Below are 15,995 nucleotides of genomic sequence, written 5' to 3' on the forward strand. Positions count from 1 at the left end.
ACATTTTGAGGTCCGTATGCGTTAATATGGCATACCTGAAGAATACCGAACATTGAGGTAGAGAAAAAAGAAAACGTGGACGTGGACGTGGTGCACCCCTTTCTGCTGAGTTTAATGGTAAACTTTTTTTTGTGCAGATTGACAGGGGCGGCGCTAGGGGTGGCTAAACGTGGAATTTCCAATATTTCCAAAAGCTTATATTTTGAAAACTATTGAACCGATTTTCAAAATAATGGACACAGTTGGAAAGGTAATTGAAGGACCTTTCATTCAATATATATAGGTTTGTTCGTCGAGCAAAATATTTGTACGAATTGTCACGATTTTTGCCCAAATCGCGTTCGTGCGGACCAAAAAATTATCCAACACTCAAAAATTGTGAGAGCAAAGTGACAGTTCTCTTGGAGAGAAGTTGCAAATTCTTGCTGGAAAAAATTTTGCCAGCAAGAATTTGCAAACACGAAAAACATATGGTTGTGGCGCATGGTTGCATTTTTGTCTACAATAATTTGAATAAATTAGTTCGTTAAATTTAAAAATTTATAAACGAGCGATTTTTTTATGAAAAAAGGAAGTAAATAATTGTTGATATAATTAATTTAGTTAATTCCAATGATTTGAACTTAATTCGGCTGAAAAAAATGGTATTCGCAATCGGAATGCAATTGCAACCAGAGTCGATTTAAGAAACCCGACAGCTAGTACGATGAAGAAATTGAAATGTATGTCAAAGAAAGTCGGAACAACAAGAAATATACATGTATATCCTGTTTTTGGCCATCCGAAAGAATTTTAAAAATTCTATAAAAATTGTTTATGTTTGAAATGCAACCGTGGACGCCAGCTGGCAGCGAAACTTGCAAATTCCTGCAAATTTGCGTTCGTGCAGAAATTTGCAAGTTTCTCAACATGAGAGAGAATTTGAGAGAATTTTTTCTTACCCTCTGATATTTTGAGGGTTGGCTAATTCTTGCTGGATTTTCGACGAACAAACCTTATATCTATGTATATAATGCAAACATTTATTTATTTATTTGTTTATTGCAAACATATTTTGAGAAAAAGGTAAAAAGAAACGAAAGTATGGCAATCTTTTTATAAAAATGTATGTTTTTTCGTAAAAAAAATTCCTAACTATATTAACAAATATGTTTATCGGAAAGACCATAAAATACCTTTAATTTGGCGTATAATTTTATATAGTTAGGTTTAAGTACAACTGCCAGCAGTGCAATAAAACAACTGTATTAATGTTATATATTCTCTGCAAAAGGTGTTCAGCCCCTTTTATTAGGCAACACATAAAGAAGAATTCTACGTAGTGAGGGTTATAATCCCCAAGCGCGGCCGAAGGCCGCCTACGCAAAAAAGTATTCTCTACAAATGGTGTTCTGCCCCTTTTCTTTGGCAACACAGAAAGGAGAATTCTACGTTGTGAGCGTTATAATCCCTAAGCGCGGCCGAAGGCCGCCTACGCAGAAAGCTGTTCTCTGCAAAAGGTGTTCAGGACCTATTATTTGGCAACACAGAAAGAACAATTCTACGTAGTGAGAGTTACAATCCCTAAGCGCGGCCGAAGACCGCCTACGCAAAAAGGTGTTCTCTGCAAAAGGTGTTCTGCCCCTTTTCTTTGGCAACACAGAAAGGAGAATTCCACGTTGTTAGGGTTATAATCCCTAAGCGCGGCCGAAGGCCGCCTACGCAGAAAGGAATTGTACGCAAAAATACTGTGGATAGCGTAGCTTGATTAATTATCCATTTAATTCTACAACTCAATCTTATGTAGGATTTGACTGCCGGACAATACTTACGAGATCACAACACTTACTTACCACTTACGAAATGACACAATATCGTACAATCAGGTAACACTGACTTCCAGATGCAACGCTGCATAAGAAGGACAGTGAAAGAAACAAGCGAACAACTTGACGAGAGGAACGACAACTAGAAAAACGGACAAGAACGACATTCGAATTTACGCGACCGCGAGCACCGGACGGACCTCAGGCTTCAACCTACATTGTATGTATTCCGTGTTAAGTGTACATTTTAATTTAATAAAATAAATAAGCAAACCTGCGTAAACTGAAATGGGATTTTAATTTGATTAGAAAGGAAATCCTACACTTATAACAAATAAGGTGATTAAAAAAAAAATGGTTTGTATAATTTCTTTAGTATTTTTTTATTAAATTTTTGTAAAAACTAAAGAGATTAAGATTTTCTATTGTTCCAAATTTTCGCCTGCGGCGCTTTTCCTTTTTCATATAAACTATATTTTCATATATGTATATTTAGTCAAATATGATGTCCACAAGAATTTTTTGCTACAAGTCATATCAAATTAATGGTATTTTTGTGCTCTTTCTGATAAACATATCTGTTATTATAGTAAATTACGTATTTTTTAAAGAAAAACATACATTTTTATAAAAAATTGCCATAATTTCGTTTTTTACCTTTTCTCGCAATGTGTATACATTATATACATAGGTATATATATCGAATGAAAGGTCCTACTGCCTTTCCAACTGTATCCATATTTAGAAAATCGGTTCAATAGTTTTCGAAATATAAGCTTTTGAAAATGTTGAAAATTCCACGTTTAGCCCCTCCTGTCGCCGCCCCTGTCAATTTGCACCTAAAAATGTGCCGTTAAAATCCGGAATAGGGGGCGGGCCACGCCCACTTTTTTTTTCTTTAGCTCAAATGTCAGTATTCTTTAGGTGTTCCGTTAATATCATGAAGCAAACATTCGCACAAAACAAAATGAAACACAAAGCTTGATTTTGTATTTTTTTAATTTTTTTATTTGAAATCAAACCACCGTCCAGGCGAATTTATATAAGGTGGTTCTGTTTCATCAGCTGTGAGTGGCGTTTGATTATCAAAATTTTAGGTCCATTCAATAACTTTTCCAGTAAGTACTTGAAGCGAGAGCGTAAAAGAAAACTAGACAGTAAAATTGAGAGGAAGAGACAATTTTCAGAAAAAGTTATTGAACGCAAAATTAGTAACAACTTGCAACTTACGCCATTTTGACACTTTCTGACAGTTAAGTTTTGGCGTGCAATTTTCTTTTTGATTAAGAATATTTCCCATCGTCATAAAAATAAAAAAAAAACATACATTGGATTTAAATTATTCATCCATATTTTCATTTGACTAATTACATTTCATCAAATCATCCTTTGTTTACATTTAAATTTCAAACATAACCTCGCTTTTTGACTCCTGCAAATTCCTGCTAGTAAAATTTTTACTTGCAAGAATTTGCAGCTCTCTCGGGTTATTACGCTCTCGAATTCGATCTCTCTTGCAATTTTTTTGGGTTATTGAATGCATTTCCAATAAAAACTTGTAAGTACTAGTAACAATTCGTAACAATTTCTTGATATTGAATGGACCTTTTGTATTTTGCCAGTGAGTGAGTGAAAACGTGACAGTGTTTGCACATACTGTCGCCCTTTTTCATTTGGGGAAGAATAGCTGAAATTTGAAAAAAAATACAATTAATTGTTGTATTTGTTAAATCGATACCACCTTATATGAATTCGCCTTGCCACCGTCAAAGTTAACTCCAAATTTTCAATGTGGACGATTGTGTTTTACAAAAATTTCTTTTTCATTTAACAAGTTAAATGGGGCCAATTTGAAAATAATATTAGTTCTTCATATGTATCTTATCTACTACAATAATTTTTTAATCCTGTTTTATTTGTTGTATAATGTTATTTAGCGTTGATGTTGAGGAATAGTTCTCTTCATTTGATAGATTTGATAAGTTTGTATAACCCTTTTGTTTGGATGCAAGTGGCATTAAATTTTCTCCCTTTCGCACCCTTAAAAATAAGAAAAAAAAAATTTATTGAAATTGGCGTGTTTATTTACATACATACATACACATGATTCAATAATTAATTGCCAGTATGCAGCTCTTAATAAAACGGTCAAGAAAAAAATGCGATATTCTTAAGAAGTGAGATTTGGTCCAAAAAGCGTTTCATAACTTGAAAACTACTTGACAACAACAACAATAACAACACGACACTACACAGCACAGCAAAATATTCTTCGCATGGATTCTTATGGAGCATACCGCACTAAGCGAGACTGCGCGGCAAAGTTGACCAACTAGACAAAAATGTCGCGCCACGTAGTGTTGCGCAGTTCCGCTGCCGCATAGTGCGGTATACCCAGCGTAACTACATACATACATAACATTTCATAGAATATTTTTAACTCGAAGAAATTGTATTTCGAATTGTGAGTGAATATTCAGATACCTTTCATTCTAAAAGAAAATTGTATTTAAAGAAACATAACATTTGAGAAGAATTCGCTAAAGAAAATAAAAGGCGTTAACATTATATCAGCGTCACTGGCATCCATCTTGTATGATGGTTTTGACACAAATAAATTAAAAAATTTGCATCAAAGTGTCGCGCCGCTGCAGTTCCAGTGCGTTATACCAAAAAGTGTCGCGCCGTGCCGCGTAGTGCCGCTGCAGTGCCGCGACGTTTAGAGCGGTCCTACCTTTAGTCAGAAGAATTTTTTGCTGGTAAAATCTTGAAAAATGTCACATTCAACTGAATTTAAATTAACGGAAATTAAAGAACACACGAAAAGTGAGAATAATCTAAAAACTAAATTAAATTAATTGAAAATGGAAGTGGGCAAAAAATAATTAATTTAGTAAGTGCTCATTGTGCTTGTGTGAATGTGTTTTGTACATATATTTCTATTCTTATTTGACATTAGTTTTGTTGTTGCCATTCTTTGGACTAAAAATTTGGTTTTTTGCGTTCCTTTACTTTTTCCTGTTATTCTCTTTTAAAGAGTGCATTTAGCTTACGCTCTTACATTTTGGCACTTTTCAGATTTTAGTCAGAAAAGATAAGTAGTGGATCTATTATTTCGTGTATATGTCCAAGGAATTTTGACATCTGATACTTCACAGCCGTTTGCCTCACTTTTTCCTCAAGAAATAATGGAAGGGGCATTTATTTCTGTTGCAAACATGGTTTGCTTTGTGCTCTTTTTTCACAAAAAACGTTAGAAAACCGTAGTAGAAAGCGTAGCCAAGTTCTTAACAGCTGCGTACTGCCTTAAGGAAATTTGACACAAGAAAATTTCTTGGCCAATTCTTGTACGTCACTTTGAATGGAATTTTTGCTTTTCTTGAGAGCTGCATATTGGCCTTAAAGGTTTGCTCACTAGTGACATTAGAGGTTTAACACTCTCTTAACTTCCTTACAAAAAGTTGCGCACACACCCGCACCCACACCCGATTTTATCAAGAGGGAGCGAGAAAACTGTTTTCTGAGCAAACTTTTTATTAAGATTGTTCCACAAGCTACTTGTAGAAAAACTCGAGCAAAGTTCAAACTGTCAGCGTATATCAAATAAACTAAAAAACTTAATGGTGGAACGCGTATGTGTAACTCGAAGTGACTTGTGGAACAAACCTATTATTGAGTCGTGAAACATACATAAATACATATATACCCAATAAACATTGGGCTTGGTTAACAATTCAAAAGTTATTGTGAAACACATCTTTTTTTCAAGTCTCACCATCGATAATGAATATGGAACAGGTTAGAATTCGATTAGAAAACTCGGTCATTATCCAGCAAAACGCAACCTTCGTTATCCAATGCATTTTCCCTTCGTTATCAGTTCGAAATCCAGCCCGTTGTCACAAAGAAATTTTAATGGGAGTGATTTTCTTATATTTGCCTTAGAGAATGCGCTGGATTTCACTCATCATAATACAATGGGGCATATTCATAGTCATAATAAAGTCCACTCTAAAGCTAGTAGCAGATTTTATCACAATTTTCAATGGAATATCTGTCAAAAAAGCTTCAACCAACTTTATAGTCGACTTTATTTCAACTATGAATATGCCCAATTACTTTGCGAAGGAGCAACAAAAAATAAGGTAGTTTCAATAAACAACTTTTTGATTAAAAAGCAGATTTTTGAAAATTGCTCAATTGTGAAAAATTCCAAGCAGCGTTACCCAATTTAGGTTTTTGGTTTAGGGGATTTTATATCATAAATGAATAAAATAGTTATATTAACATTTACCTTTAAAAATAATTAAAATCTTATCTGAAAAAATTTTAAGTTAAAGTCGATAACCACTTGCCAAATTTTTTATTTTTAACCGGTATTCACATGAGTTGAATCAAAAGTTGGCTGCACTCCAACTTCATTGGAAGCGATTAGTTGAAGGGCCGTTGACACCAAGCGATTGTTCTTTCAACTAATAGCTGCTTGCCAAATCCTCTTAAGTAAACACCGTTTAGATTAATCAAAATTTAGTGAACATATTTTAAAATTTCTCCAGCGTTCTTATGTCATCTGATTATTTCACTCAATGCGATTCGGAAGGCAAGTATTCGAATGCGAATGATTTGCTTTTTGAATCGCAATACAGAGTAGATCCCCCAGGACTATTTCATATCGGATGCGATTATTTCTGGAATAATTCAAGCCCTGAAATTATTCGATGAGCTACTTAAGACACAGTATTTGGTATGATACAAAAATGAGAAGGTAAAAACGCCGAGGGGCAGCCTGGATATTTCTGAAGTTTGCTAACATAGCAAAAATGTTTTAAAACTTTCAAAACCACAAATACAGTCACAATTTTAGTCTCAAATAAAAGAAAATTTGATTATTTTCACTATTTGTTTTATGTTTCACTTTTATTTAGCATTTGAGTTGCTCTGAAAATTTCAATTTTATTAAGTAGACAAACTGCAAAAAATACAGGATGGCCAACGAATTGGCGAGAGGTTTTAGTTTTAAATACTTGTGTCATGGTATTTGGGTTATTCACAACGGTGTCGTAAGTGGCATATTTATATGTGTCGTAAACTTTAAAAGCTTAAAAAATGTTTAGAAGACTTGAAACCACAAATAACTATTTTTGTGGTTAAATTTGAAGGATTTTAGATATTCGGTATGGCAGCACGAAATGTCAAAATCTGCTTAGTTGCCAAGATGTTATAATGGCGACAAAAAGTGACAATGGAACTACCTTATTTTTCGTGGCGTGCAATATGCCATGAACGTTGGAAAACTAAGTTTGGTTATGAGCTCGTTCTCATTTCGATATGCATATTGGATATCGAAGGTCATTTTCGAACGCTCGCCACAATGCTTATTGGGTATGTATACTACTTACACTGCTTTCAATGTATTTAAATCCGGTACGTTTTTCGTATACGCTATTGCTCCCGAAGCCTCTAGTTCAGCTAACTCCGCCGGGTGCATAGTCCTCTTATGAAAGCGACAACTTGACCCAGTTGAAAATGTCTTTCCACAAAAGTCACATGAATATGGTCTTAGGCCTGTGTGGGCAATCAGGTGATATTTAAGAGTTTTGGCCCGCTTAAATGTTCTTCCGCAGTAATCACATTTGTGGGGCATCTTATCAGAATGCACCAGCATATGATTATTGAATGTAGCACGGCAACTTAACTGCTTGCCACATTCATTACAAATCAGCTTATCTCCATGTATTTCCAAGTGTCTCTAAAAGATATATGTATGTATGAAAGTTAGATGATATCCTTACTAATATTATAAATCCGAAAGTGAGTTTGTTTGTTTGCTACGCTTTCACGCATTAACTACTTAACCGATCATCATGGAATTTTGTACATTGCTGTCACTTAGCCCAACTTAAAGTATAGGATAAATTTAATCTCGATTAGACAAGGGAGAGTGGCACCTCCCGTGCAAACGCAATTTTACATACTGCATTTCTCAGGAAATATTTTTGATACGATTGCTGAAAGTTGGAGATATATAAAATAATAATCTGCTCATGGATGAGGGTTGCCACCTTAAAAAAACATCAAATTCAACTTCAATTTCAATTAAAGGAGTTTTTTTTTATTTGAAAATTATATTAAAAAAATGCATGCCAAGAGGCATAAAAAAGCTGTAGTTTGAATATATTTTGAAAAGGGTTGTCACCTGTGTAAAAAGTCAAATTTGAATTAATTATACGCAAGCTATCTGAAGAATTAAAATATGATCGTCTAACGAAATATTGTTAAGAAATCTTTAGTTTGAAAATTTTGAATAATATTTAAGTCTTTCGAAAGGGTTGCCACCTTTTTAAAAATTTAATTCAACTATTTGTACAGTAAAAGGTGCGCAATGGTAGTGGCGGTTGAATTATCGCTTTAACGCACAATAATACTGGCAAATCACATCCATTACGCCAATCGGAACACAAAAGAGTTCCATTGAGTATAGGTGCAACAGGTCGATTTAATCTGACATTCAAGTCACCTTTTCTAGCTTGGCGATTATTCGTAATGACTCCAGCGCCACCTTGCAGTCCTTTTTGGCAATAGTATTGCCTTTACCGCTACCAAAGTGTGCCATAATAGGGAATTTACATGATTCAACTTTCACAGGCGATTAGTTGAACCAAAAGTTGAACGAAAGTAGGGAGCCGACCAACTTCATTGTAAGCGATTAGTTGAAAGGCTGTTTACACCAGGCGATTGTTGCTTTCAACTAAAAATCGCCTGAAAAATCGCCTCATGTGAATTCCCTATAAATAAGATTTTTAGTAATAGCTTAACTCCAGCGCCAACTGGCGGATGAAATTGTGAAACTACACTATCCAGAGAGCCACTCAAAAGCACACAAAAAACTTCGTGAAAATCCGTCCGGGCATTTAGGAGGATTTCACTCAAAAACCCGCCTACATAAGAATTATATATTTATTTTTGCACGGCACCATGCCCCCTTTTCAAATAGCCCATTTATCTCCATGAGTATAAGATTGATTTCATATATCGCCGTACCCAGTTCCGGCACTGTACCATGAACACTCCAAAATATGCAGTACGAAAAATTCGGCTTGCATGGGAGGTGACACGCCCCTTTTTCCAATAGCTCCAATTTTTTCCAAGAGTATGCGATTGATATCACATATGTATCTCCATACCAAGTTCCAGTACTCTACCATGAACACTTGCAGATATATGCAGTATGAAAAATTCAGTACGTATGGGAGGTGCTATGCTTCCTTTTCCAATAACCCCAATTTTTACTATAAGTAAATATGCGTTTGATTTCATATATTTCTATACCAAGTTCCAGTATTCTACCATGAACACTTTCAGAGATATGCAGTATGAAAAAATCGGTATATATGGGAGGCGCCACGCCCCCTTTATATATCGAAATTTTGTTTAGCCTATTTACTATCTTGGGGACATCTGAAGCAGGTGTCCGAAACTTCAAAAAAATCGATTCGGCCGTTCTCGAGCTTTGCGAACACATAAAAAACGTCTTTTAAAATATATATTAGTATAGAAGATTGGTATGAATCGAAATGGTTTTGAATATGTATCACAATATGAGTGCCAGACGAAAGAGGTTTAAAAAGATTGCCAACTGTTCAAAAGGTTAAGTTTAAACTTCAATAATTTCTGTGTTCGTATGGAAAAGTAGCTTATGTCGAAAGGCTGGCTTTAGTACAATGCGGCATTCCCTTTATTCTTTAAACGACAAGAAATTTTTCGATGAGATTTAACAAGAATATTGACTTGCTACTATCAGAACTATTTCTGGCACGTTTATTTGCCAAACGTTGTTCAACGGCTCAGTGCCTGTGAGTCATTTGCAATCGCATGCTGCGAATGCCGATTTATACTAAATCCAGCCCTTCGACATAAGCGACTTTTCCATACGAACACAGATTTAAATGAATTATTACAATATGGGTGTCAATCGAAATGGTTTTTAAAAGGCTTCATTTCAAAACTACATGTAAGGGGTTTCCATATGTTTAAAATCTCAAATTGAGTTAATTTAAAAAGTATGACAAGTTTGAAAACATTTTGAAGATGGTTAAACAAACTTTAAACCTACTGTATTTGAATAGAGTTTTCTTGAAATAAATTTTACTCAATGTAGCACGTAGAAATTACATACACTCAGCGAAGCGGGTGAGAGCAATCTAGTACATACATAAATGTTTATATTTTATTACCTTCAGGATGTTTTTCGCTTTGAATACCTTTCCACATTCTTTACATACATAGGGCGTGAAGTCAGTGTGGGTTAACATATGTTGTTTCAATAGTTTCTTTGAGAGTACTGCTTCTCCGCATGCGGCGCACACATATGGACTTTCCTGTTTATGTTCATGTTTTATATGTCTGCTCATTGCAATCTTTTTTTCGAATTTTTGGTCACAGTGCTGACAACTAAACAAATTTTTAATATTTTTTTCATGTTCATTTCTGATGTGTTTGTTCATTGCACCCTTTCTTTGGAATTTTTGGTCACAATGCTCACAATTATAGAGCTTTTGGTGATCTTTCATATGTTCCTGCAGATCAAATTCACTTTTGAAAGAACTCGGGCATTGTGAGCAAATGAAAACTCCGTGTTTTTTTTTCATATGTGTATAGTAATTACTCCGCCGTTGAAAACTCTGTGAGCAAATGCTGCAGGAATGGTCAATTTCCTGAGAGATATCTTCAGAGGTGTTTGTGGATTTCTTCGACTTTTTTTCACTTCTCTTACGGCTTTCAGTATCGCTACTTTCCGCAGAATCCAAGCCTCCGAAACTAAATTCACTACTACTACTGTCTTCGTCTTCAGACAATGTACCAGATTCGTGGTCGAATTTTACATTCTCGTCGCCGATCGGATCTTGAGATTCAGTTTTTTTACCATGTTTTGATCTTAAGGTCTTTGACTGGTTTTCATTAGATACCTTCTCAGTTTTTACATCAATGTTCGCAGCGTCAGCATTGCAAGTTACCGATACTAGATCGGAAATGAAAATTTCTTCAACCGGAAGCTCACTTCTATATTGAGTTAACGATTCGTCTTTAAATACACCATACTTCAAAAGTAATCCATTCAAATCTAGGTTTTCTTTGTCTGTACACTTCTGCAGTTCTTCGTACATTTGTTGGGTTTTATTTACGCGGTCTCTGAATTCAATAAGGTTGTTTACCCTCCCGCAGCACCCTTGGCAAATAACTTGTGGCAGTTTATCATCCTCTTTAATCTAAAAAAATGCATTGGTAATATAGTGTACATATGTATGTATATGTAATTTTCATATCTCTTACTTGAACTCGGAAGAATTCCCCTACAACCTGTACTGTGTCTATATTGCAGCTATAGCTGGTTTCATTAATGGAATTCCCACACTGACCAGATATAACATTGATGGACTGAATATCGGCCTTTCCACAGAGGCGGCACCAACTCCTCCATATTTCATCAAAAAAGTTTTCTGCACTATTACCTATTTGTCCTTCCACAGTTAAATTTTTATTCGCCATTATAGATATCTATGATCTAGGTATAGGGATGTATTTTCCACTCGATGTGTAAATAGTCGATGTATCAATGCACCGCTGATTGAGAAAACTGAAATCTCTAGCACATCGAACGGGAAATGTTTAGGGCGACCGCACACTGCACACTTACCGGCCGTCTTCACGTGCTGGCAAATCTCGCTTGCGTGACGACGCATGCGAGAAACCGCACGTGTAGACCGCAAAAAGTACGAAGCATGCTTTTTCTCACATACCGAGCGGTATGCCAGCTCTCGCTTGCTTTCAACTGTCATTTTTGTTGTTTGACAGCTATGTTCTCAATTCGCAGAGTTCTTCAGAGTAGCAACATCGTTTATTTTGGAGGCAATACAAACTTAGAGGCAGCCATTTTTCATTTGAAAATAGTATACATCTCTTTATGCAGATTTTCTAATTTTTTCAAACTTTTAAGAGCCTACAAGGCTTGAACCTTCTTGTTTGGCGACATTTTACAAATGAAAAAGTATGCTGTCAAATGCCCAGTCAACAAAACTCTATCTCGCTTGCGAGAGAAAAAAGCAGAACACAAGCGAAATTTTCAAGCATACGAAGACGGCCGGTTAATCTTCTTCTTCTTTTTTGGCGCTGTAACCGCCTAAGCGATTTTGGCCGAGTTCAGCAAACCAGCCAGTCGTTTCTCCTCTGTGCCAACTGACGCCAATTGGAAACGCCAAGTGAAGCCAAGTCTTTCTCCTCTTGATCTTTCCATCGCAGTGGGGGCCTCCCTCTTCCTCTGCTCCCACCAGCGGGTTCCGAGTTGAATACTTTCAGAGCTGGAGCGTCGGTGTCCATTCGAACGACATGACCAACAGTGTTGCCGTTTTAGCCCTTTGGTGGCTAAATTTGGCTACCAAATTCTATTTTTGGCCACAAAAATTTGAAATTGCCCCTAGCTCTTTTTTTAGCCCTTTTCATTTCATCATTGACATTATTCATCATTGTCATTAAAATTTTTTTTTATGATTTTCATGAATTTAACTCTTCGCTCATAAATTTTTGATTCTTTATTTTAAATCTTAATCCAACACATTTGGATACACAACATTTTTTGTTTTTCCATCTTGGGTATGAATAAATAAACAATTTGGAAAGCCAACTCTTGCACATGCCACGTATAGCTACCAATTCCAGTAATCTACCACAAATATTTCAAGAGATATACCAGATGAAAATTTTTGTTAGTATGGGTGGTGCCACGCCCCCTTTTCCGAATTCGGGGAAACCTAACACAAACCATCTGCATAATAGCCCGACTATGCCGTATAAATTTGGTTGAAATCTTGCACTTATTCTTTATACATATATAAGATGGGAGGTGCCACGCTCTCTTTTCCAATACCGCCCATTTTTATCCATGAGTATGGAATTATTTGTTATACCTCTATACCAACTTCCAGTACTCTACCACAAATATTTCAAGAGATATACAACAAAAAAATTTTTAGTTAGTATGGAAGGTGCCACACCCCCTTTTACGAATTCGGGAAAGCTTCACATAAACCATCTGCATGATTGCCTAAATATGCCGAATAAATTTGGTTGAATTAGGTGAAGCCGTTCTCAAGTTATAAGTTCACACCAAAAACGTGTACTTATTTGTATACATAAGATACATACATATGCCACGCCCCTTTTCCAAATTTGGACAAACTCCGCATAAAAAATCTGCATGATGGCCCGAATATGCCGCATAAATTTGGTTGACTTTGGTGAAGCCGTTCTTAAGTTATATTGTCACACCAAAAACGTGCACTTATTTTTATATATAAGATGTAGGTAAAAAAATTTAGCTACCATTTTTAGCCACAACGACGATTTTTAGCTCTTTTTTAGCCCTTTTTTAGCTGGAATTTAGCTACCACTAAAAACGTTTCGCGGCAACACTGATGACCAAGCCAGCGGAGCCGCTGTATTTTAATTCGCTGCACTATGTCCATATCGTTGTAAAGCTCATACAGCTCATCGTTCCATCGTCTGCGGTACTCGCCGTCGCCAACGCGTAAAGGCCCGTAAATCTTCCGCAAAATCTTTCTCTCAAACACTCCAAGAGCCGCCTCATCGGATGTTGTCATTGTCCATGCTTCTGTGCCATATACCAGGACGGGCATGATGAGTGACTTATAGAGCGTGGTTTTCGTACGTCGAGAGAGGACTTTACTCCTGAATTGCCTACTCAGTCCAAAGTAGCACTTGTTGGCAAGAGTGATTCTGCGTTGGATTTCAATGCTGACATTATTATCGGTGTTAATGCTGGTTCCCAAGTAAACGAAATTCTCTACTTTCTCGAAATTGTAACTGTCAACAGTGACGTGGGTGCCAAGGCGTGAATGTGCTGACTGTTTGTTTGATGACAGGAGATACTTCGTCTTGTCCTCGTTTACCACCAGAACCATTCGCTTTGCTTCCCTATCCAACTTGGAAAAGGCAGAACAGATTTCGCGGTTTTTGTTACCGATGATGTCGATGTCATCGGCATAAGCCAGCAATTGCACGCTCTTGTAGTAAATTGTTCCTGAGCGGTTCAGTTCTGCAGCTCTTATTATCTTCTCCAACATCACATTAAAGAAGTCACATGAAAGGGAGTCGCCCTGTCTGAAACCCCGTTTTGTGGCGAACGGCTCGGAGAGGTCTTTCCCAATTCTGACGGAGCTGGTGGTATTGCTCAACGTCATTTTACACAGCCGTATAAGTTTTGAGGGGATGCCAAATTCAGACATAGCGGCGTATAGGCAACTCCTTTTAGTGCTGTCAAAGGCGGCTTTAAAGTCGACAAATAGGTGGTGAGTGTCGATCCTTTTCTCGCGGGTCTTTTCCAAGATTTGGCGTATTGTGAATACCTGGTCTATGGTGGATTTTCCAGGTCTAAAGCCACACTGATAAGGCCCAATCAGTTCATTGACGGTGGGCTTAAGTCTTTCACACAGTACGCTCGATAAGACCTTGTAACCTATGCCTAGAAGGCTGATCCCGTGGTAGTTGGCGCGAATGGCGGGTCACCTTTCTTGTGGATTGGGCACAGCACACTTAAATTCCAGTCGTCGGGCATGCGTTCATCTGACCATATTCTGCATAAGAGTTGATGCATGCACCTTATCAACTCCTCGCCGCCGTACTTGAATAGCTCAGCTGGCAGGCTGTCAGCTCCAGCAGCTTTGTTGTTTTTCAGCCGCGTTATTGCTATACGTACCTCGTCATAGTCAGGTGGTGGAACGTCGACTCCGTCATCATCGACTGCGGGCTCGGGTTCTTCTTCTCCGCAACTTTCCGTGCTGCTTCCATTTAGTAGGGCCGAAAAGTGTTCCCTCCATAATTTAAGTACGCTGTGAACATCAGTTACTAGGTCCCCATTATTGTTCTTACAGGAGTACGCCCGGGTCTTTAAACCTTCCGTAAGTCGCCTAACTCTCTGGTAAAATTTTCGGGCATTCTTCCTGTTGGCCAGCATTTCAAGCTCTTCGCACTCACGTATTTCGGCCTCTCTCTTCATATTGCGGCAAATACGTCTCGCTTCCCTCTTCAGATCCCTATAGCGGTCCCACATAGCGCGCGTTGCGCCCGATCGCAGCGTGGCCCTGTAGGCGGCATCTTTTTTCTCTGCAGCTTCCTGACACTCCTCATCGTACCAGTTGTTCTTTCGGGCTCGCTGAAATCCGACTACTTCTTCGGCGGCGGTACCTAATGAGCGGGAAATGTGGTTCCACTGCTCGCATATGTCGGTTTGTTGAAGAGTGCTCTCTGAGAGCAGATGTGAGAGTCGAGTAGCGAAAGCGCTGGCTGTCTGTTGTGATTGCAGCTTTTCGACGTTAAGCTTTCCTTGCATATTTGGGCGCACATTTTTTGCTGCACAGAGGCGGGGGCGTATCTTTGCTGCAACAAGATAGTGGTCCGAGTCGATGTTTGGGCCTCGGAGTGTGCGTACGTCTAAAACACTGGAAGCGTGCCTTCCGTCTATCACAACATGATCGATTTGGTTTCTCGTTTTTCGATCCGGAGACTGCCAGGTAGCTTGATGGATCTTTTTATGATTGAACCTAGTACTGCATACTACCATGTTTCGGGCCCCGGCGAAGTCGATCACCCTCAAACCGTTGTCGGACGTTTCGTCGTGGAGGCTGAATTTTCCGACGGTGGTTCCAAAGATCCCTTCCTTGCCCACCCTGGCATTGAAGTCGCCAAGCACGATTTTGATATCATGACGGGGGCAGCGCTCGTATGTGCGCTCCAAGCGCTCATAGAAGAGATCCTTGGATGCCTCATCCTTCTCTTCCATCGGGGCATGGGCGCAGATAAGCGCGATGTTGAAGAATCTCGCTTTGACGCGGATTGTGGCTAGACGCTCGTCCACCGGGGTGAACGACAGTACTCGGCGACGGAGTCTCTCTCCCACCACAAATCCAACACCGAATTTGCGCTCCTTTACATGGCAGCTGTAGTAGACGTCGCAAGGCCCCAGACATTGCTTGCCTTGCCCCGTCCAACGCATTTCTTGGATGGCGGTGATGTCAGCTTTTGTTCTTACGAGGACATCAAGCAGCCGGGCAGAGGCACCTTCCCCATTAAGGGTCCGGACATTCCAGGTGCATGCCCTCAAATCGTAGTCCTTTAAAC

General features: G+C 38.1%; 1 protein-coding gene across 1 annotated transcript in view; it reads right to left on the reverse strand.

Moving 5' to 3' along the window:
* Positions 1 to 3,657: 3,657 nt before the first annotated feature.
* LOC118736377 overlaps positions 3,658 to 15,995 on the reverse strand; it is a 39,759-nt gene continuing 27,421 nt past the window's right edge. Inside the window, exons 14-17 of the mRNA XM_036466472.1 lie at positions 11,136 to 11,360; positions 10,040 to 11,071; positions 7,205 to 7,554; positions 3,658 to 3,845 (exon numbers count right to left, since the gene is read on the reverse strand). Of these exons, the coding sequence (XP_036322365.1) occupies positions 3,707 to 3,845; positions 7,205 to 7,554; positions 10,040 to 11,071; positions 11,136 to 11,360 (1,746 nt within the window). The 3' untranslated portion in view covers positions 3,658 to 3,706. The remainder of the gene's footprint in view (positions 3,846 to 7,204; positions 7,555 to 10,039; positions 11,072 to 11,135; positions 11,361 to 15,995) is intronic.

The sequence above is a fragment of the Rhagoletis pomonella genome, unplaced genomic scaffold (genome assembly GCF_013731165.1).
Source record: "Rhagoletis pomonella isolate Grant_MI unplaced genomic scaffold, Rhpom_1.0 Rhpom_scaffold_00003, whole genome shotgun sequence".
Lineage (NCBI taxonomy): Eukaryota > Metazoa > Arthropoda > Insecta > Diptera > Tephritidae > Rhagoletis > Rhagoletis pomonella.